General features: G+C 39.5%; 1 protein-coding gene and 1 long non-coding RNA gene across 2 annotated transcripts in view; one reads left to right on the top strand and one right to left on the bottom strand.

Annotated features, from left to right (window-relative positions):
* GLUD1 (glutamate dehydrogenase 1) overlaps positions 1-8367 on the top strand; it is a 30523-nt gene extending 22156 nt beyond the window's left edge. Inside the window, exons 7-13 of the mRNA XM_074830454.1 lie at positions 288-425; positions 1492-1629; positions 1755-1835; positions 2687-2810; positions 3992-4083; positions 6350-6412; positions 7017-8367. Coding sequence (XP_074686555.1) covers positions 288-425; positions 1492-1629; positions 1755-1835; positions 2687-2810; positions 3992-4083; positions 6350-6412; positions 7017-7136 — 756 coding nt within the window. The 3' untranslated portion in view covers positions 7137-8367. The remainder of the gene's footprint in view (positions 1-287; positions 426-1491; positions 1630-1754; positions 1836-2686; positions 2811-3991; positions 4084-6349; positions 6413-7016) is intronic.
* A 2969-nt stretch (positions 8368-11336) lies between these two features.
* LOC141925808 (uncharacterized) lies at positions 11337-14775 on the bottom strand. The gene is made up of 3 exons (XR_012623935.1): positions 14625-14775; positions 11673-11735; positions 11337-11518 (listed from the first exon to the last, which is right to left on the bottom strand). It is a non-coding gene; the product is annotated as an uncharacterized LOC141925808 (long non-coding RNA).
* Positions 14776-16187: the final 1412 nt, after the last annotated feature.

The following is a 16187-nucleotide window of genomic DNA, read 5'->3' as shown; positions in this document are numbered from 1 at the left end:
TTGACACTTTCATAGTAGCATTAATGCTTCCCTTCTATATTTCCAGTATAAAAAAATTAGCACAACTGTACATTGCTGGCTGCAATGCATAATTTCTACAATAGTATTCAGACTAAAATAGAATGCATGTAAATTTCTTCCATCTTTCCTGTACACATCATCTAATGCCAAAATATGCCAATAGATGAAGAACTATTTAAAACTATTCAAAGCTATATCAGCCTTAGCAGTAATCATCCTTTTAGCTGAAGTGTTAACTACTTTTCCCTTTCTCTTTCCACCTTCAGGGATTCGGTAATGTGGGCTTGCATTCTATGAGATACTTGCATCGCTTTGGAGCAAAATGTGTTGCTGTTGGAGAGTTTAATGGTTCTATCTGGAATCCTGATGGGATTGACCCAAAGGAACTAGAAGATTACAAATTGGTATGAAACTTAGCTGAGCAGAAAGTTTCATTTTTGTCAGCTTTGCAAGTACGTAGGATGACTGTAGACTGGTGTTAATTTGTGGTGCTGCAGTTAGCACTTAAAAAATTACTTAGGAATGTTGATTCTTCTGGCTTTCTCCTTATTCTGATGATGCGTGAATGCAGGTGGTACTTTTGACCTGACTCTCAGAAAAATGGCGAGGGCTTGAATGTGTGCAGTTTAATCTGGTTTCAGAATTGGAGTTTATGATTATTTTGCCTTTCTTATGACTAAACTAGGAAGGATGTCTCACGCAGCCAGGGCAAGGAGGTTCCTGAAGGATTTCTGACTGAGAATCACAAGCATATGGACATTTAAGACTTCAAAGTGGACTTTTGCTGCTTCTTACCTATTGGATGTTTCTGAAAAAATGAAAGCCTGTCTGACAGTGTGACTTCAATATATAGTTTATAATGAGAATGGGATATGTCTTTTTATTTCAGTTTCCAAGTGAAGCAGACTTGAGGGGACAGTTCACTGGCACTAAAATGTGATCTTCTGCTTAGAGTCTCTAAGGGGCTTATTTGCTGTGTATCTTTTACACAGGGAGTATTTGAATGTCTTTCACCCCCTTTCTCAAAAGAAAGAAAAGATTCTGTCACTAAACAAAGGCTATGGTTGTAGTACTGAAATTTAAAATGGTACTTTCAAATCCTTTGTGAGGCAACGTATCCTGTGTTTAGCAGACCAGTGGGTCATTTCAGTTGTTTGAAAACTATTGCATTTGCCATGTATTTTAAGAGTTGAGAGGGACTGTTGTTTTTTTTTTCACTCCAGAGACCAAACGGTTACCATTGCCTTTGGCCAGAGAGCAGTTATGCCTCAGTCATGGGAACTCTGACTATTATCTAAGCTTTGTAGCTTGCTTTTTATGCCTATTCTAAGTAAATGTAGGAATTATGTTATGTGCTGTCTTTCTAGTACTGTTGCTTCTCCCCCCCCCTTTTTTTTCTAAGTTAGAAAGAAAGGAAGTCATATAAATATACGCACACTAAAAAGACCCTGGTTTGTTTTCTTTGAACAGCAACATGGGACAATCATGGGCTTCCCGAAAGCACAGACACTGGAGGGCAGTATTCTGGAAACAGACTGTGATATTCTCATCCCTGCTGCCAGTGAGAAACAATTGACTAAGGCCAATGCTCACAAGGTTAAAGCAAAAGTAAGTTGGAGAGTTCAAATGTAAATGAAAAATAGAGAAGGCCTGTTTAAATACTAGTGTTCCATAATTAGCATGGATGAAAACAAACGTATACCTCTGAGTTACTCTGCTGTGATTCCTTTCAGATTATTGCTGAAGGTGCCAATGGGCCTACAACTCCTGAAGCTGACAAAATCTTCTTGGAGCGGAATATCATGGTTATCCCTGTAAGGTTCTGTTATGACCTTTGATTTTCATTACAAGGGTAATATTTCTGTGAATTGTAGCAAGACTTTATTTACTGAAGGTTTCTATGAATAGCCTTCGTTCTCTTAGAATGGTTTTTAACAACTAATGTCTAGGAAGTGGGTGTCAATGTTGCTTATGATTGGTAGTAATTACTTAAAGATCTCACTGCAACTGTAAATGGCCAGAGATAGCTATTACCTGAATGCTACAATCCACAATTAGTTCTTAAATCTGTAGTTTTGCATTTCAGAGGATTAGCTGACATTTGCTCAGCTAAATAGTCTGCTAAGCAAGGGAAGAAGGTAGAGTAAATAGCCAATTTGTTTGTAAACAGCGTGTCTCTGGGTGATACTCTGACAGAACTGTGTATTGTAGTTTGCATAGAATAAATTTTACCTCTAGTGATAATTTGAAAGAATAAGATCTATCCAGGTATAATGATAATCTTTTCCCAGAGAAAGGGTGTCCTGATCAAGTGGTATTGTTAGAAAGAGTGTCTGATCTTCAGCCTTTACTCACTGAGGTGGCCTAAGAATGCCCTAATTTTCTTGATTAAAACCTTGTGCTAAAATAAAAGAAAGTAGTCAGTCAAGCACACCTGAACTTCACATGTTCTAAATTCAAGTCCTCTTTTAAATCAGTAGAAGTAATATCCCTGGACTGCAGAAGAGGGTAAGTGTTGTCATGTAAGAGTAACAACTAGATTGTCTTCTGTACTGCAGTTTAAACTAGTACTTTGTGCATAATACTTCTGCTTGCTTTTGCTTAATACTATAGAGCTGTCTTTGTCACATGGTCACAATTAAAGACATTTACTATTTCTGTGCAGGATCTTTACCTGAATGCTGGTGGTGTAACAGTATCCTATTTTGAATGGCTGAAAAACTTGAACCATGTCAGTTATGGCCGCTTGACGTTTAAATATGAAAGGGATTCAAACTACCACTTGCTCAGTAAGTGCTCAGTTCCACTTTTGCTCACTAATTAATAGATTGGACTAGCAAACACGGAAGGTGGGATAAATGAATACAGAACTATTTTAAGTTCACTGTAATTTCCCACAAGTCTATTATTGCTGCATACTGAAGAGTAGGAAAGATTTGATAGGTTAACTGGCTCACAACTCCAATGACTTAAGTTAGATGCATACTTTTTTCAGTTATCTTTTAAGTGATGTTTTCCTCAGTTCTGTGAAAATACCGAACTCAAACCACTTATGTGAAATATTTATTACTTGTTAACAAACATCTTTCAGCTGTACGCTTTGTATTTGAGAAATATTCAAAGTACAAGTGAGTAACACTGTTCTGCACATGCAACAACAAAGGATTTCTATAAAGGGCAATAATATAATTGGTACAGGTGCTGTAAAAATCTGCTTGAGGCCTACAGCTCTACTTAGGGTCATTCTGTGCTTCACAGTTTCTGGGCAAGAATACAGATTACATGGAGAGAGGAAGTTTAATAGAGAAGAACTGCAGGATATTGCTCCATTTTAAACAATATTCTGTAGAAAATGGGAAAATCTTGGGACAATGGACTTGACAAAACATACATCTGAACATTTTTTTAATATAATCTTTTCTCATAAATGATACCTTTCAAGGTGTTTCTAAAGTGGTTGAGGGTTATGGCAATTCTAATTTAAATCCCTTTCTTAACTTCAGGATTGTGTCATCTGAAGTACTCTGTGATGTTGTTTGGGAAACTGTACTAAATTTCAATAATTAAGATGAAATTAATATAAACTCAAAATACCAAAGCACTTCTCATGTCCTAGTGAAAAAACTAAAATTCCACATGGGCTTTTATCTTAGCAAGTAGATCATATGCAAAGTGCAATAGGAGATACAAGGTTAGTGGAGTGGGATCAGTAAATCCACAGTTACTTGCCATATGACTGTACTATAGCAATAGTACTACTAATATTAGAGACATTCACCTGTAAAAACAGAAAAATCAACATCTTTCTGTTTTCTTAGAAAGCAAAAATAAGATGAATCCCTTTGCGCCCAGTCCCTATAGTCTGCATTTCGTGCCATTGAATGCCTAAAGTCCTGGGGTCAGTCCCTTTGTTAGGGAGCATGTTCCTTTCCTTGTCAGTTACCTTGCCTCTGCTTTTTTTCCTTTCTAGTGTCTGTCCAGGAAAGCTTGGAAAGAAAGTTTGGGAAACATGGGGGAACTATTCCAGTTGTGCCTACAGCAGAATTTCAAGATAGGATATCGGTAAGTAGTTGCTGCTGGTTTTTTTTACTGGTATGGTAGCTGTATTCTGATATTGTAACTGCAATCTAAATTTTACCGTTGTAGCTATCATGGAGGTTTTTGCCCCAAGCAAGGTATTAGTACATAGTTAGCCTGATGGCCAGACAAATCAAGGAAATGATCTGAACTGCTTAGGAATACTGGAAGTAAGCTAATTTTTCTTTCCTTTAATTGAGCCCATGCAAAATACCCCCAATATTGTTAAAAAGCTACAGTTTTAATACAGATGCATTTTGTATTTGTAAATAGTGTTAAATTGGATGTTGCTGTTCATATACTGGAGTTTTTCAGATCAACAGACTATGTTCCATTGTTTAGACAAACCATGTGAGGTGTTTTTTTCACTGGAGAGGCTGCAGGGAATGATTCTTTTTGCAGGCCAGTAAGGAAAACAAAAACCTCTTTTTTTTTTTCTCGATGCTTTTGTTTCCTATGAAATACCTGATGATCTCTGCTGTCTAACCTGATGAATACATAGATTCCATGATTTCTTTGAATCCTAGCTATCAAAGTCTATGGAGCTTTTATAATGGGAAATACTGCCTCAAACATTACCAGAACTTGTTTTGGAAATCTTCTTGATATAGTTTGCCTAGATTTCCAAATAACTTTCAACAAGATCCCACATCAGAGTTTAATATGCTGTTTCTGTAACGCCAGGATAATACGAATTAATGGGCAAAGAAATGTCAGGTAAAATTCGTTGTTATCTAATGTGTAGCAATACATGGTGGAGAAATTTTAATATAAAATGATGGGTTGTAAGCTCATCCATTTGCATTCAAATGGAAGATCTGGAGGTAATGACAAAATATAAGCTTAGAAATCCATAGCAATCAAAAAGCAAATCCAGCATTAGAAACTGTTTTGAAGGGAGAACAGTAAGTCTGACTAATGATGCCACAATATAAATCCAACCTGTGTCTGCCTTCTGAATACTGCATGCACGTTAGGTCTCTGTCTCTTCAAACATTGTAGATGTGGAAAAAGTTCAGAGCAAGATCACAAGAATAATCAAAAATATAGAAGCTTCTCATACGTGGACCAATGAGCTAACCTAGGTCCTATTGATCTGAACTAGTCCTGGGGTGGAGACAGTAATCTATAGAATGAGTCGATGGGAGGTGGCTAGGTAAGGATAGGTTGTTCACTGGAAGGAATGGTGGAAGAGGACGAGATGCATTCAAACAAAACCAGCAGAATGAGGTGCAGAATGAAGAATGGGGGATGGTTCCTAAGATAGCAGATGGTTAAGACGTGCAATACTCTGCCCAGGGATGTACAGAAGCTAAAAGTGTTGGTCCGTTTGTTTTTTAAACACAAGTTCAGGAAGAGATGGGACAAATGATTAGGGGAAAAACTCCAGTGAGTTGTGAAAGACATTAAACCCTGCTTTGTCAGGAAAAAATCAGAAGTGCATGAACTTGGACCACTGTCAGATGATAGAAATAGACTTTAGCCTGATCTAGTGTGATGCTATTGTTTTCATAACTGTTAGGTTACATGAATAGCATGGTAGATAGGTTCTGTGGCTTAAAGCGATTGCTGTGATTTCTTAAACACAAGCCATAGAAACTGGCCTAGTAATTTCTACATTCAGCCCAAATTGGTATTTGAGGGAAAGCATGTATTTTGTGAAGCCAGTTCTCAAATTATTAGTAAATTACAGCAATCAGGATGATGGAACATTGAATCTGATATTCAGTCATCCTAATTCAGGCTACCTTCAATTATGTATTGTTCTGTGTATTTAAATTTTAATGGGAACAAAGTTATTCTGGAATTGCTCAGGCCTAATACAATATTGAGTGTATGAACTGGAGATCCATGCCCTTCCTAAAACCTGGCTGTCTCCAAAACAATTGCAAGAATCTTCTATAGGTTATTGACTCTTGGGAGCTTTTTTGTTTAACATTTACTGTATATTCTGAAGGCTGAAAACAGTAGCTACAGCAATAAAAAAATGCTAGCATCACGTATCTAGAAGCTAAACATATAAAAGGCTTCAGTGCTTACATCTGAGGTTTTAAAATTGAATTGACCATAATTAGCTCTTCAAGCAACACAGTGAAGGCAATTTAGATTCTTACACCAGTCATTAGAAGAAAATGAGCGAGCAAGCTTCAGTAATTATGGGAATCCAACATGTCATTGTCCCTAATACACAACGACTAGTACCTTTTTTGTGTTTTGGATTAAACCCTGATTTTATTCCCTGTTGTTACAGGGTGCGTCTGAGAAAGACATTGTCCACTCTGGGTTGGCTTACACAATGGAGCGTTCTGCCCGGGTAAATATTGCATTAGTAAATACACATATAGAAAAAAGTACTTACTTTAACAGTTTTTGAATGTGTTGTACAGAATTTCTTTGCAATTAAAGGACTAGATAACCATTTCGTGATAATGGAAGTAGCTGTGAGTATGAGGTGTTACTGCTCTGTGCCAGGATGACTGACTTCAGCTGAGTATAGTAAACATTAGAGACTAATACATGAAATCCGGAAATATTTTCTATTAGAACTGTAGTAATTAGAAACTTTTTAGTTGTTCTCCTGTACCTGGCTAATCTGGGACACAGACCTAAGAGTGCTTTACCATCAGCAGTTTTAGATTAATCCCTCTATGCCGTGTTTTTAATTAGTGGGGCAAAGACTACTTGAAACATCTTGTCTCTCTCTGTATCTGATCTAAGACCTGAAAAGGGACAATGCAGTAATCTTCCCTTTCAGATCTCAGTTGTAAGGGGAATCAAGAAATTTTAGAACTGATCCACAAAGGATCAGAGCTGTGATACCAGTCTAGTGGCTCCTTAACTTGGACACTCCAAGCAAAATCTAGTTTAGTTCCTATGGAGAAACTTGCAGAAATCACATATAACCCTTTCTGTTTCAGCAAATCATGCGTACTGCCATGAAGTACAACCTGGGTCTGGACCTGAGAACAGCTGCCTATGTCAATGCAATTGAGAAAGTCTTCAAAGTGTACAATGAGGCTGGCCTGACATTTACATAAATAGGCCGTTACCGCTCCTTATTGTATCCCATCCCTCTTGCTGTTATTGTACCCTCTTCTTGAGAAAGCTTATCACAAGTTTACATGTAACCACAAAATTTTCTTTTCTTCTGACATTATAGTGGATTCTATTCTCAATTAGTTTCAGTCCAAACTAGTCTTTTTTTACAGTAAAAATCCATGGATTAGGAAATTGTATACAAGTATGTATCTGAAGATAACAGTTCATCTGCACTTGTGGGGGCCATTCTGGGTATTTCGCCTACAAAACAAAATGGTACATTTTATGTATGAAAGAGTGGTCTTGCCACCTGAGCCACTTCTCAGACTTCAGATCAGATACTGTACTAGATGAGCACTTCGCTCATTATTACTTCATGCACTTTTGTTTAATGGTGTAATTTTGGCTTTGGCACTTTCAGTAAGGCCTTGTATGATCAATGCTGTGGCATTGTCAAAGGAGGAATGGGCCTCCAGCAGGGATTAACTTTGATAGGAGTTTAATTTTTATTTGTAGTAAAGCTTCAGGCCTGATTGTCTTTAGGCAATTTTTTTTTCCTTTGTGCTGCTGTTGTAAGACTGCCTTCTATTGCTTCTTCAAGCTAGCTTGACTATCACCATGAAGTATGTAGAGGTGACAGACTAATATTTTTATAAGCTGAAACTATTGAGCAACTCTAGTTATGTTTTTAATCAAGTATCTACATAACTATTCTGACTATAGGTTGTTTCCTTTTTATTAAAAAAGGGATAGTCTGAATTTGGTAAGCAATCATACTTAGGTTTTTTGAATTCTTTTTCAGTCTTTTCCTTTCAGAGGCCTTCTGAAAAATTAGATACTGCCTCAGTGAACAACTAAAGTGAAACTGAACCCAGAAATCATTGGCCAAACCTCAGAGGAGCTAGAATGCTGCTATAAACTTAATCCACTGTCTTAACACGTACAGCCTTTTTTTTTGTCATCAGGAGGTCTTGAAAGTTTTGAACATATTACAGTACAACAAAATGGACCTCAATTGGATCAAGCACAGTTTTTAAAGTGTAAGGCTTTTGTCCCGTGGAGTCCCCTTGAAGTGCCAGATGTTATTTATGTAATGAATATGAATGTTTTTTTTAAAAGAGAACTAGTCCCTCCCAGAAACTCATGCTTTTTTTCTAACTACTTTGTAACTGCATGACATAACCTGGAGAGAAGAGCAGTTATTAAAAAAAGTTGACCTTTCCAAACCTACTATGCTGGTGTATTACTGTTTTCTGTTTCATGCAATAGCTTTCCATAGTTACAATCAATCTGTGAATCTTCACAGCACACCTGTTTATTCATTACATGCCTACTCATAAGATACTGTCTCTGTGTTATTCTTAAGGGCTCACTAATACAGATTCTCTTGAACTTGCCTGCCAGCAAGAATTTTGAAGGTGGATATGTATTTGGTAAATCATTTCAGACCTTTACTGTGTTGTCTTATTTGTGTGAAGAACTATTCTAGTAGTTAGCATGGAGCAATAAACCTGTGTGATGCATTTAATTAGTGGCTTCACCATATATGCTGATATCTAGAGTTATAAAAGTACTACAGATCACCTAAGTACAGTGTATATATATATACTTGCATTTATTTTTTAAAAAATGAGAACTATGACCAAGGTGTGGATCTCTAAACACAAGATCTGTATCTTGGATCATATTTTTCAGTCCAGTTTTTATGTAAACAATGATTAGATAGAAAGTAAAATGAAACTAAGATTTTAACAATTCTGACAAATTGTAACCTACTTCCACCAAAACTTGGAGGCTAAAAACTCACAAATAAATAGTTGTAGTATTGAGAAGAGAAAGAATCTTAAAAGCCATGTTTCATTATCTGACAGCAAAGTTGTTGAAAGCAAAGTGCAGTAGCAGTGAAAAGACTTGGCTAATTTACTTTTGTTGTCCCTCCCTTCCCTCCTCATTTCCTCTCCAACTAGTAAAGCACCTTTAGTTTGGCTGTGCAAACTTGTAAAATGGGACCCTTTCAGTGTTGGAGCATATGGAAAGCTGGTCTAGATAGCTAACGAATATCTTCCTATTTCCTACCCACTTTGAAGGAAAAAGAGGCGAAAAGCTGACAGTGCCTGAATTCCTCTATTCATTAGCATCTTATGTTCTTGTACACCCATATATTAACACTTCTTTTCCCAGGACATCTTGAAAGAAAGCAGACCTACCACCTGACATTTTACCAAACCCAGAGATGAACCCTTAAGGTTGACTGTATTTCTCCTCATCCAACTTGATTGCAATGGTTACTGACATCATCTTAATGGAGCCAGTGTTGGAGACCCATAAGACATGAATCTGAGCATATCCAAGGGCTGGCATGAACTTGAAATGGGTACTTTCAAAGAGCTGAGATTCTTGAAGAGACTGATGCTTGCAGTCTGATTTAAGATTATAGCATGTCAGCTGATTTGCCCTTTGCTTGCAGCTAAACACAAGAACCAAACTGCATCAGTGAATCCAGACTTTTTGTAATAGCCTGCTCTGAAATGCTCTTGTATATTAAGGCTACACTGGTGCTGAGCACTGTTGAGCTCAGTCCTAAGGGGATCAGACAGTTAAGAAATTGCACATTCCATATCACATTTTCAAGCACCTACCTACCTCAAGACCTGGCAACAGTGACAGTGAGACAGAAGTAGTAAAATTTCACCCAGTTATTGTGAGTTAACATGGTTTTGGAGGCTTGGGTGCAAAGCTTCTCCAGCCTTTCTCTAGCCACAGTTGAAGAAAGCAATTGCTCTCTGGGGTGTACATTACAAACACTGGGGATTTTTCACTATAGCTGTAACTTCAATTAGGTGTCAGACCAAACTTCTTAGGGAATGCTTCCCTCCTTACATATACATACCCCCCCACACAAGTTTTGTCTTCCAGCTAACAACATTTTTACTGCTTGTATCACTTAGAGGCCACAAGCCATTCATCAGGAAACTGGCTAGGATGTTCAGCAGGAAGCCAGTCAGTACCTGAAGTTAGATTTGAACACAGATTTGAAACTGCTCTGTACCTACTACCTAGAGGTACATCCTTACCATAGTAGGTGTTTGTAATCTCTTATGCAACATTAAGTGATTATGTAGATAGTTTGTGTTGAATAGCATCTCAGTAAGTACTCTGAAGTTCCACATGAATTTCATAAAGATGATTAGAGTGTTCAGGGTTACATGCTGCCTGCAACATACTAAATGCAAAATATCTCTATTATACAGAAGAGCAAGTAGAACAATCATTTTTTCATGCCAGTAAAGAACTCAGCACTATGCCTGTTTTCATTGATGGCAACTATAACCATCAGGAGGAAGTGTTGGAGCAATGGTAATTCTTGATGTGATTTCAAGATGCCAAGTAAGTGAACTCTATATTACTCTGTTAGTAATTGGTGAGACTGTAGTTTCACATTCTAAGATCTCATTCTAAGTTTATGTGCACACTGGGTGTTTCTCTTGTTATTTGTTTTTTTTCTTGTTCTGTTGATTTTGTTTGGGTTTTTTTTCAATAGCCTAGACTTGCTCAGTTCTCATTCTTTCAGCTCCTGCTTGATTACTGTCCCTCTGTCTGTTTGACAGAGGTCCTACAAATGTGGTAAATGACTCTATTGCCATACTGTGTGCTGTGTTACTCATCAATACTTCCCTGTGCAGAGCTGTTCAAGTTGTACCAATGATCCAGCTCAGGCAATGTTAAAGAGTTCACGGCAAGCTAAGTGCGCTGCTGGCAGTAACACATCATTCTGCTGTTCTCATTAGTTTGAGTATCACTGTGCTGTTGTACAGTGGTTGCATATACTTTAAACACACTTAAGTCTTCATCAGCACAGTAGATAATTGTAATTTTACAGATAAGACCAGAAGTACAAGCACACAGGTGTTCAGCTTGTCTTGAAATGGCTGTGGGCTGCTCAGCTTGAGACTCACACACAATCACGACTTTCCCATTTTGTCAGAGTGTGAGACCAGCTCTCAAGTCCTAGACTGTACACTGTGCCCACTTTGAGCCATCCCTTACCTCATAAAAAACAGTCAGTGTTTGTTTGCATTAATGGCACAGCACAGCTCTAGCTGTCTGCTCTGTGAAGTAATCCAGTCTTTCTAGACCAGTGGTTGTAAATTTTTTTAATATCTAACCAAAAGATTCCTAAGGAATACATGAAAGCCAGGTAGAGGATAATTGTTTTCTTTATTTAAGAGTACATGTAGTAGAAACTTGTTTACAAAAATTTCAGTGGTGATACATTTTTATCTTCATTGTCCAAAGCTTTTGCCCCATGAAGTTGCTTGGTTCGCTACATTTTTTACAGCTTTTTCACTGGTTTCAGCAACTTTGTAGACTTCATCAAGAGCTTTTAAAACAGAAAAACAAAGGTAACTGTAGCATTAGTGTAATACCTTCCCCTTTCACACCAGGTGTGGGAGAAGGAGCAAGGCAGGGTTGGGGGACCTATCTGGAATTTCACTGACATGACAGTGTTGAAATAAACAGAAATATTACCATACCTTTCTGACCAGCATCCTTAGCTTGTTCCACTGCTTGCTGCACAGTCTGGCCCACTGTGTTTGCTGGATTTAGGAGAAAAAGAAGTGTCAATTAAGCAGTCTTTACCCTTCCCCTAAATTCAGTAATCACATTTTGGAAAGGTTCCCTAAATGTTTCAGTGCTAGAAAATAAACAGTTATTCTATAAGGATGGGCACCCTGATCTAGTGGGAGAGATGCTGTTAGGAGTCTGGCTGTAGTTCCCCACATTATCCATGTGCCTTGGTACAAATGAAGATTATGGATATTACAATGTGTCATCTAACGGTGTTAGGAAACAAACCCTAGTAAGAGCTTCAGGTACAACAAAACCTTCCTTTTACTGTGCCTGGGTAGGATCTGCTGAGAGCAGGCTTCGGCAGTTTGGTTGGTAAAGATTCTCTCACCAACTGCATAAAGCTTGATGCTTGCTGTCTGAAGCAGCATGCTGTAAGAGGAGCACATCAAAACTTAGTGACAGAGAAAATTTTATTCTACAAGACACCGGACTAGTTTTAAAGGCATGAAAATGTTCAATAAAGGAAACTTAGAGACATGAAGAATAGGAGAAGGTATTGCCTTAAATTGGAGAAACTGCAGCTAAGAAAATAGTAATAAAGATTTGGATGATCAGCCTCCAACAGCTATGATCAAGGAAACCTTGCTCACAAGAATCAGATAAAAGTTTGGGTCAAGTAGCCTTCAGTTGAACCTGTATTTGTTTTATTCCCCCTAGCTCCAAATACTACCTTCTAAAAAGCATTGATGTGTTCTGCACAGCAGACACTGAAGGGGGGGCTGACTATGCAAGCCAGATTCATGGACATTACATGAGGCAGAAGTGCTGGTCCCAGGACGGACATTTAAGTGGACTGGGAGTGTCTAAAACTTCAAAGGTTTCCAGGCTTGGATTGAATGGCTCTTCAACAGCAGTTGTTTCATTAAGCGTCTCATAAAATCTGTTTCACTTGTGAAATAGTGGCCTATTTCACCTTGGGTTTGTAGGACACTTTCTACAGCTTAAAAGGTGTGCTAATTGTTGTTATGCATCATCTTTTGCTGCAGTTTCTTAACATGAGTGATGTTCACTGCTCGTAAGGTGCAGCTGAGGAAAATGCTTCCTGTAGCCATCTTGGGTCACAGGTGAGTTCATGGCTCCTTTCAGGAACCATAGGGTAGATGCTAATTTTAGATACTTGCAAAGCCCTGTTGTGCCACTATGCACTTAGTAATGGCTCATGGGACTGTGCATTCAGGGCACATGCAGACACAGCAGTAGTAGTTCAATGCCAAGGTAATTAATAGTTGCAGAACCACCAGCTGGACAGTCTTGGTTTAGTTTAAAAACTGGCATAAAGTTCCATTCTATTTCCATTTAAATGGGGATTTAGAGGGTATCTCTCTAATACTTCCAGGAGTTGGTGTGGTACTGACAGTAACATGACACAAGTTCAGCATCACATGCTGTGTATTTACTGCCCATCATCAAGGTACATGCTGATGGCACAGAAGTAAGTGGCCAAAGTCAGGCCAGTGCCTGGGACTGTTTTTCCAGGATCCAACTCCAGCTGGAAGAGCTATGCTGCAGCTCAGGACTTGCTGGGAAGATATGTGCAGGGTTCAGGCAAAGGGCTTACACTGCTGGTATCTGAAGAACTGGCACAGCTTCAAGTGCTTGGGTCAGAAGGGGAATGACTGCTGCTACTAATTAAAAACTTTGCTCTTAGAGTTTGTTGACTCCTAAACACTCAGTTCAATCAGCTGAACATTAAGATTATTACTCAGCTCCTTCAAGATCACAAATACCACTTCTAAAACACCCATATCAGTCTTCCAGCACAGTAGATGTTTCCCCAATGTTAAAAAAGTTGGGAACATCAAAAAACCTCCACAAAATATGCATTTCTAGGGCTTGCCGTACAGCAAAAGCAGAAAGAAATCTTATTTGAAAACAAAATTTGATGGTTACCCCTGACTTGCCCACATCCTAGTGTTTCTCTTTTATGCTTCAGCATGAAAATAGTTGATTTAAGCATGAACCCAAATTCTTTGGAAAAGGGTGCAGTGGGTGTGGGATCACGCATCTTTCATCTTCCTAGCAAACTGAACCAGGGATAGATGGTAAATAAGTAGCTTGCTTCACTGGACACATAACCTGCAAGTAGTATTTCTACTGTATTTGAACTCGCAGACAAAAATATCTGGTTCCGAGAGCTTACCTAAATGTCATCTAAAGAAACATGAAACAGTCCCACTGCTCTCATATTATACTAAGCACAAACATTTTGGGAATTGCACCAATGCGGATCTCTGTGTTAAAGCTTTACTAACAATGGCTCATCTAAGTGTTATGTTATTTAAGTTCAGGGCCAATTCAGCATGCCTCTCTGCAGGAGTAAACACAACTCAGGTGCCCTGAGCCACTGCAACTGCACTTGTGCTTTCGGGGGGGGGGGAGCAGCTGCAATACCAGCAGGGCTGGAGCACTGACAGCAGAGCAGAGCTGGCTTAACTACACACGTGTGCAGCACCAAGCAGATCAAAGACCTCTGAGCTTCAGGAAATTATCCACCACACTACTACAAAACTCCTATTTATCATGGCTGTTCATGTTGGTAAACAAAGCCTTAAATAAAAAGCCTTGCCTCCCCTCTCAGCTTTCTGCCGTCCTCTCTTCAGTACATCATCATGACATCCACACAGTAAAAGCCAGTGTGAGAAATTGTGGGAAACCAGTAGTTAATATCAATCCTTCATTTACTATAGTGTTAGAGGGTTTGGCAATTACAGGACATACTGACCCACACCCCTGAGGACAGCATCTATAGAATTCATGCCCAAGAGACAGGTTTGCTCCCAGCTGCAGGGGTAGGAGCAGGGCACATTTTTAACACCAAAAACACAGGAGGAGGAAAAGCAGCAATTTGTATTTACCTGCCACCTGTGCAGCGCTTTCAGCTTGTTGTGTGGCTTCCTCAGCAAGCTTCTTCCCCATCCCGAACATGGCTGCACTCGCTCCTCTCTCACCGCAGAAGATGGGTGAGTGAATCCCTAAATTCGGTTCTGTTACAGTGTTTGGCAAAGTGCAGCCTTTTTATAGACAAAGCAGGACTCCTCCCAGTAGTTACAGGGCAAATGCAAACTGGAACAGGGAAAAGCCATGAGCTCTTGTTGGGTGATTAATATACAAGGCATAAAAGGGTGAAGAGACATTAGTGTTTATTATGTTTTCCTCCCCAGAGAGAGGGTGTGGATTAATCAGCAGAAGTTTTCCATAGCCCAGGAATGAAACCTTTGTTTTTCCCTATTGAGGAGTTGGTAAACAGCGTGCGTGCCACAGCTGTCCCGACCAAAGGCTCCCGAGCCTGTGCCGCAGGGGGAGATACAGGCAGGCACAGCCTGTTGTGAACCAGGCAGAAAAACATTGCATGGCAAAACACTCAGCTGAAGAATTGCTTAAATCAACTTTGGCATTTCAAAGCCTTACATAGAAAAGTATCCAGTTTCAGATGATGCTTGCCCACATTTTTTTTCGCCCTAGTGGGACTTAAAACTCATAGTTATAAAAAGAAATGGGAGGAGCTAACCCTGCTTTTTAAAGTATCTGATGAAATCTTTATTGTGTTAGACGAAGCTAATAATTTGGTGGTGTGTCATAATTAATATTTTAACCCCTTGTTTCCAATGCCTGGCTCAGGAGAGTGAAGAGCAGAGTTTTGTGTCCTTCCCCTCTATCCCCACAGCAAACACTCACAGGATGAAGTGCAGCCTCCAGAACCTTGAGCATCAGGCAAGGGCCAGCAGGATGCAGCCCTGCAGCCTTTGCCTGCCCTCACCAGGGGCCAGGTAGCACTGAGCTGCAACACCAGGGTCACACCACCTGCTCTGAGTGACAGAACGCTGAAGCTGCCACCTAGTTCCCCAAGCCAGAGCCAGCCCACATGTGGCATGGCAGGACAGCAGGAGGCAGACTGCCATGCACACAGTCCCCATGCCATCCAAGGTCCTCTCACAGGACACCTACATGCCATCCAGCCAGCCAGGAGCTGCTCTCTCCCCAAACAAGTAGGCTTACTTTTTTTCTGGGATCACCTGCTTTCTAGCAGAGCTACTATTGCACCCTTTCACGCAGTGGACAGGAGCTTTCACTTGATCAAATGATTGTTGCTGAAAAGGGGGGAAAAAGTGTAACCTACCTCAGAACAAGGGGCTTATTCAAACTGATCTGCCACAGCAGGCTCTAAGAATGCCTCTCTTGAGCCCTGGCATATCACTTCATGAACAACAGTTCCTCTACAATGTCCCTTCCAGCATTACAGCAGAAGTTCTGTTTTCTTCCAAGCATTGCAGTTTCTTACTGATCACAAATTCCTACTTTATGTCAATTAAATATGATATGGAGGGTTTTCTGGGGGAGAGGAGGGGCTTCTCTGCCTCATTTTATTTTCTGACAGCAGGGTAAGGATTACTCACCATATCTGAAAGCAAATTCTACCA

Source organism: Strix aluco, chromosome 7, assembly GCF_031877795.1.
Source record: "Strix aluco isolate bStrAlu1 chromosome 7, bStrAlu1.hap1, whole genome shotgun sequence".
In the NCBI taxonomy this organism is placed as follows: domain Eukaryota; kingdom Metazoa; phylum Chordata; class Aves; order Strigiformes; family Strigidae; genus Strix; species Strix aluco.
Note: the sequence above shows the minus strand (reverse complement) of the source record. Positions and strands in the feature narration are given on the sequence as shown.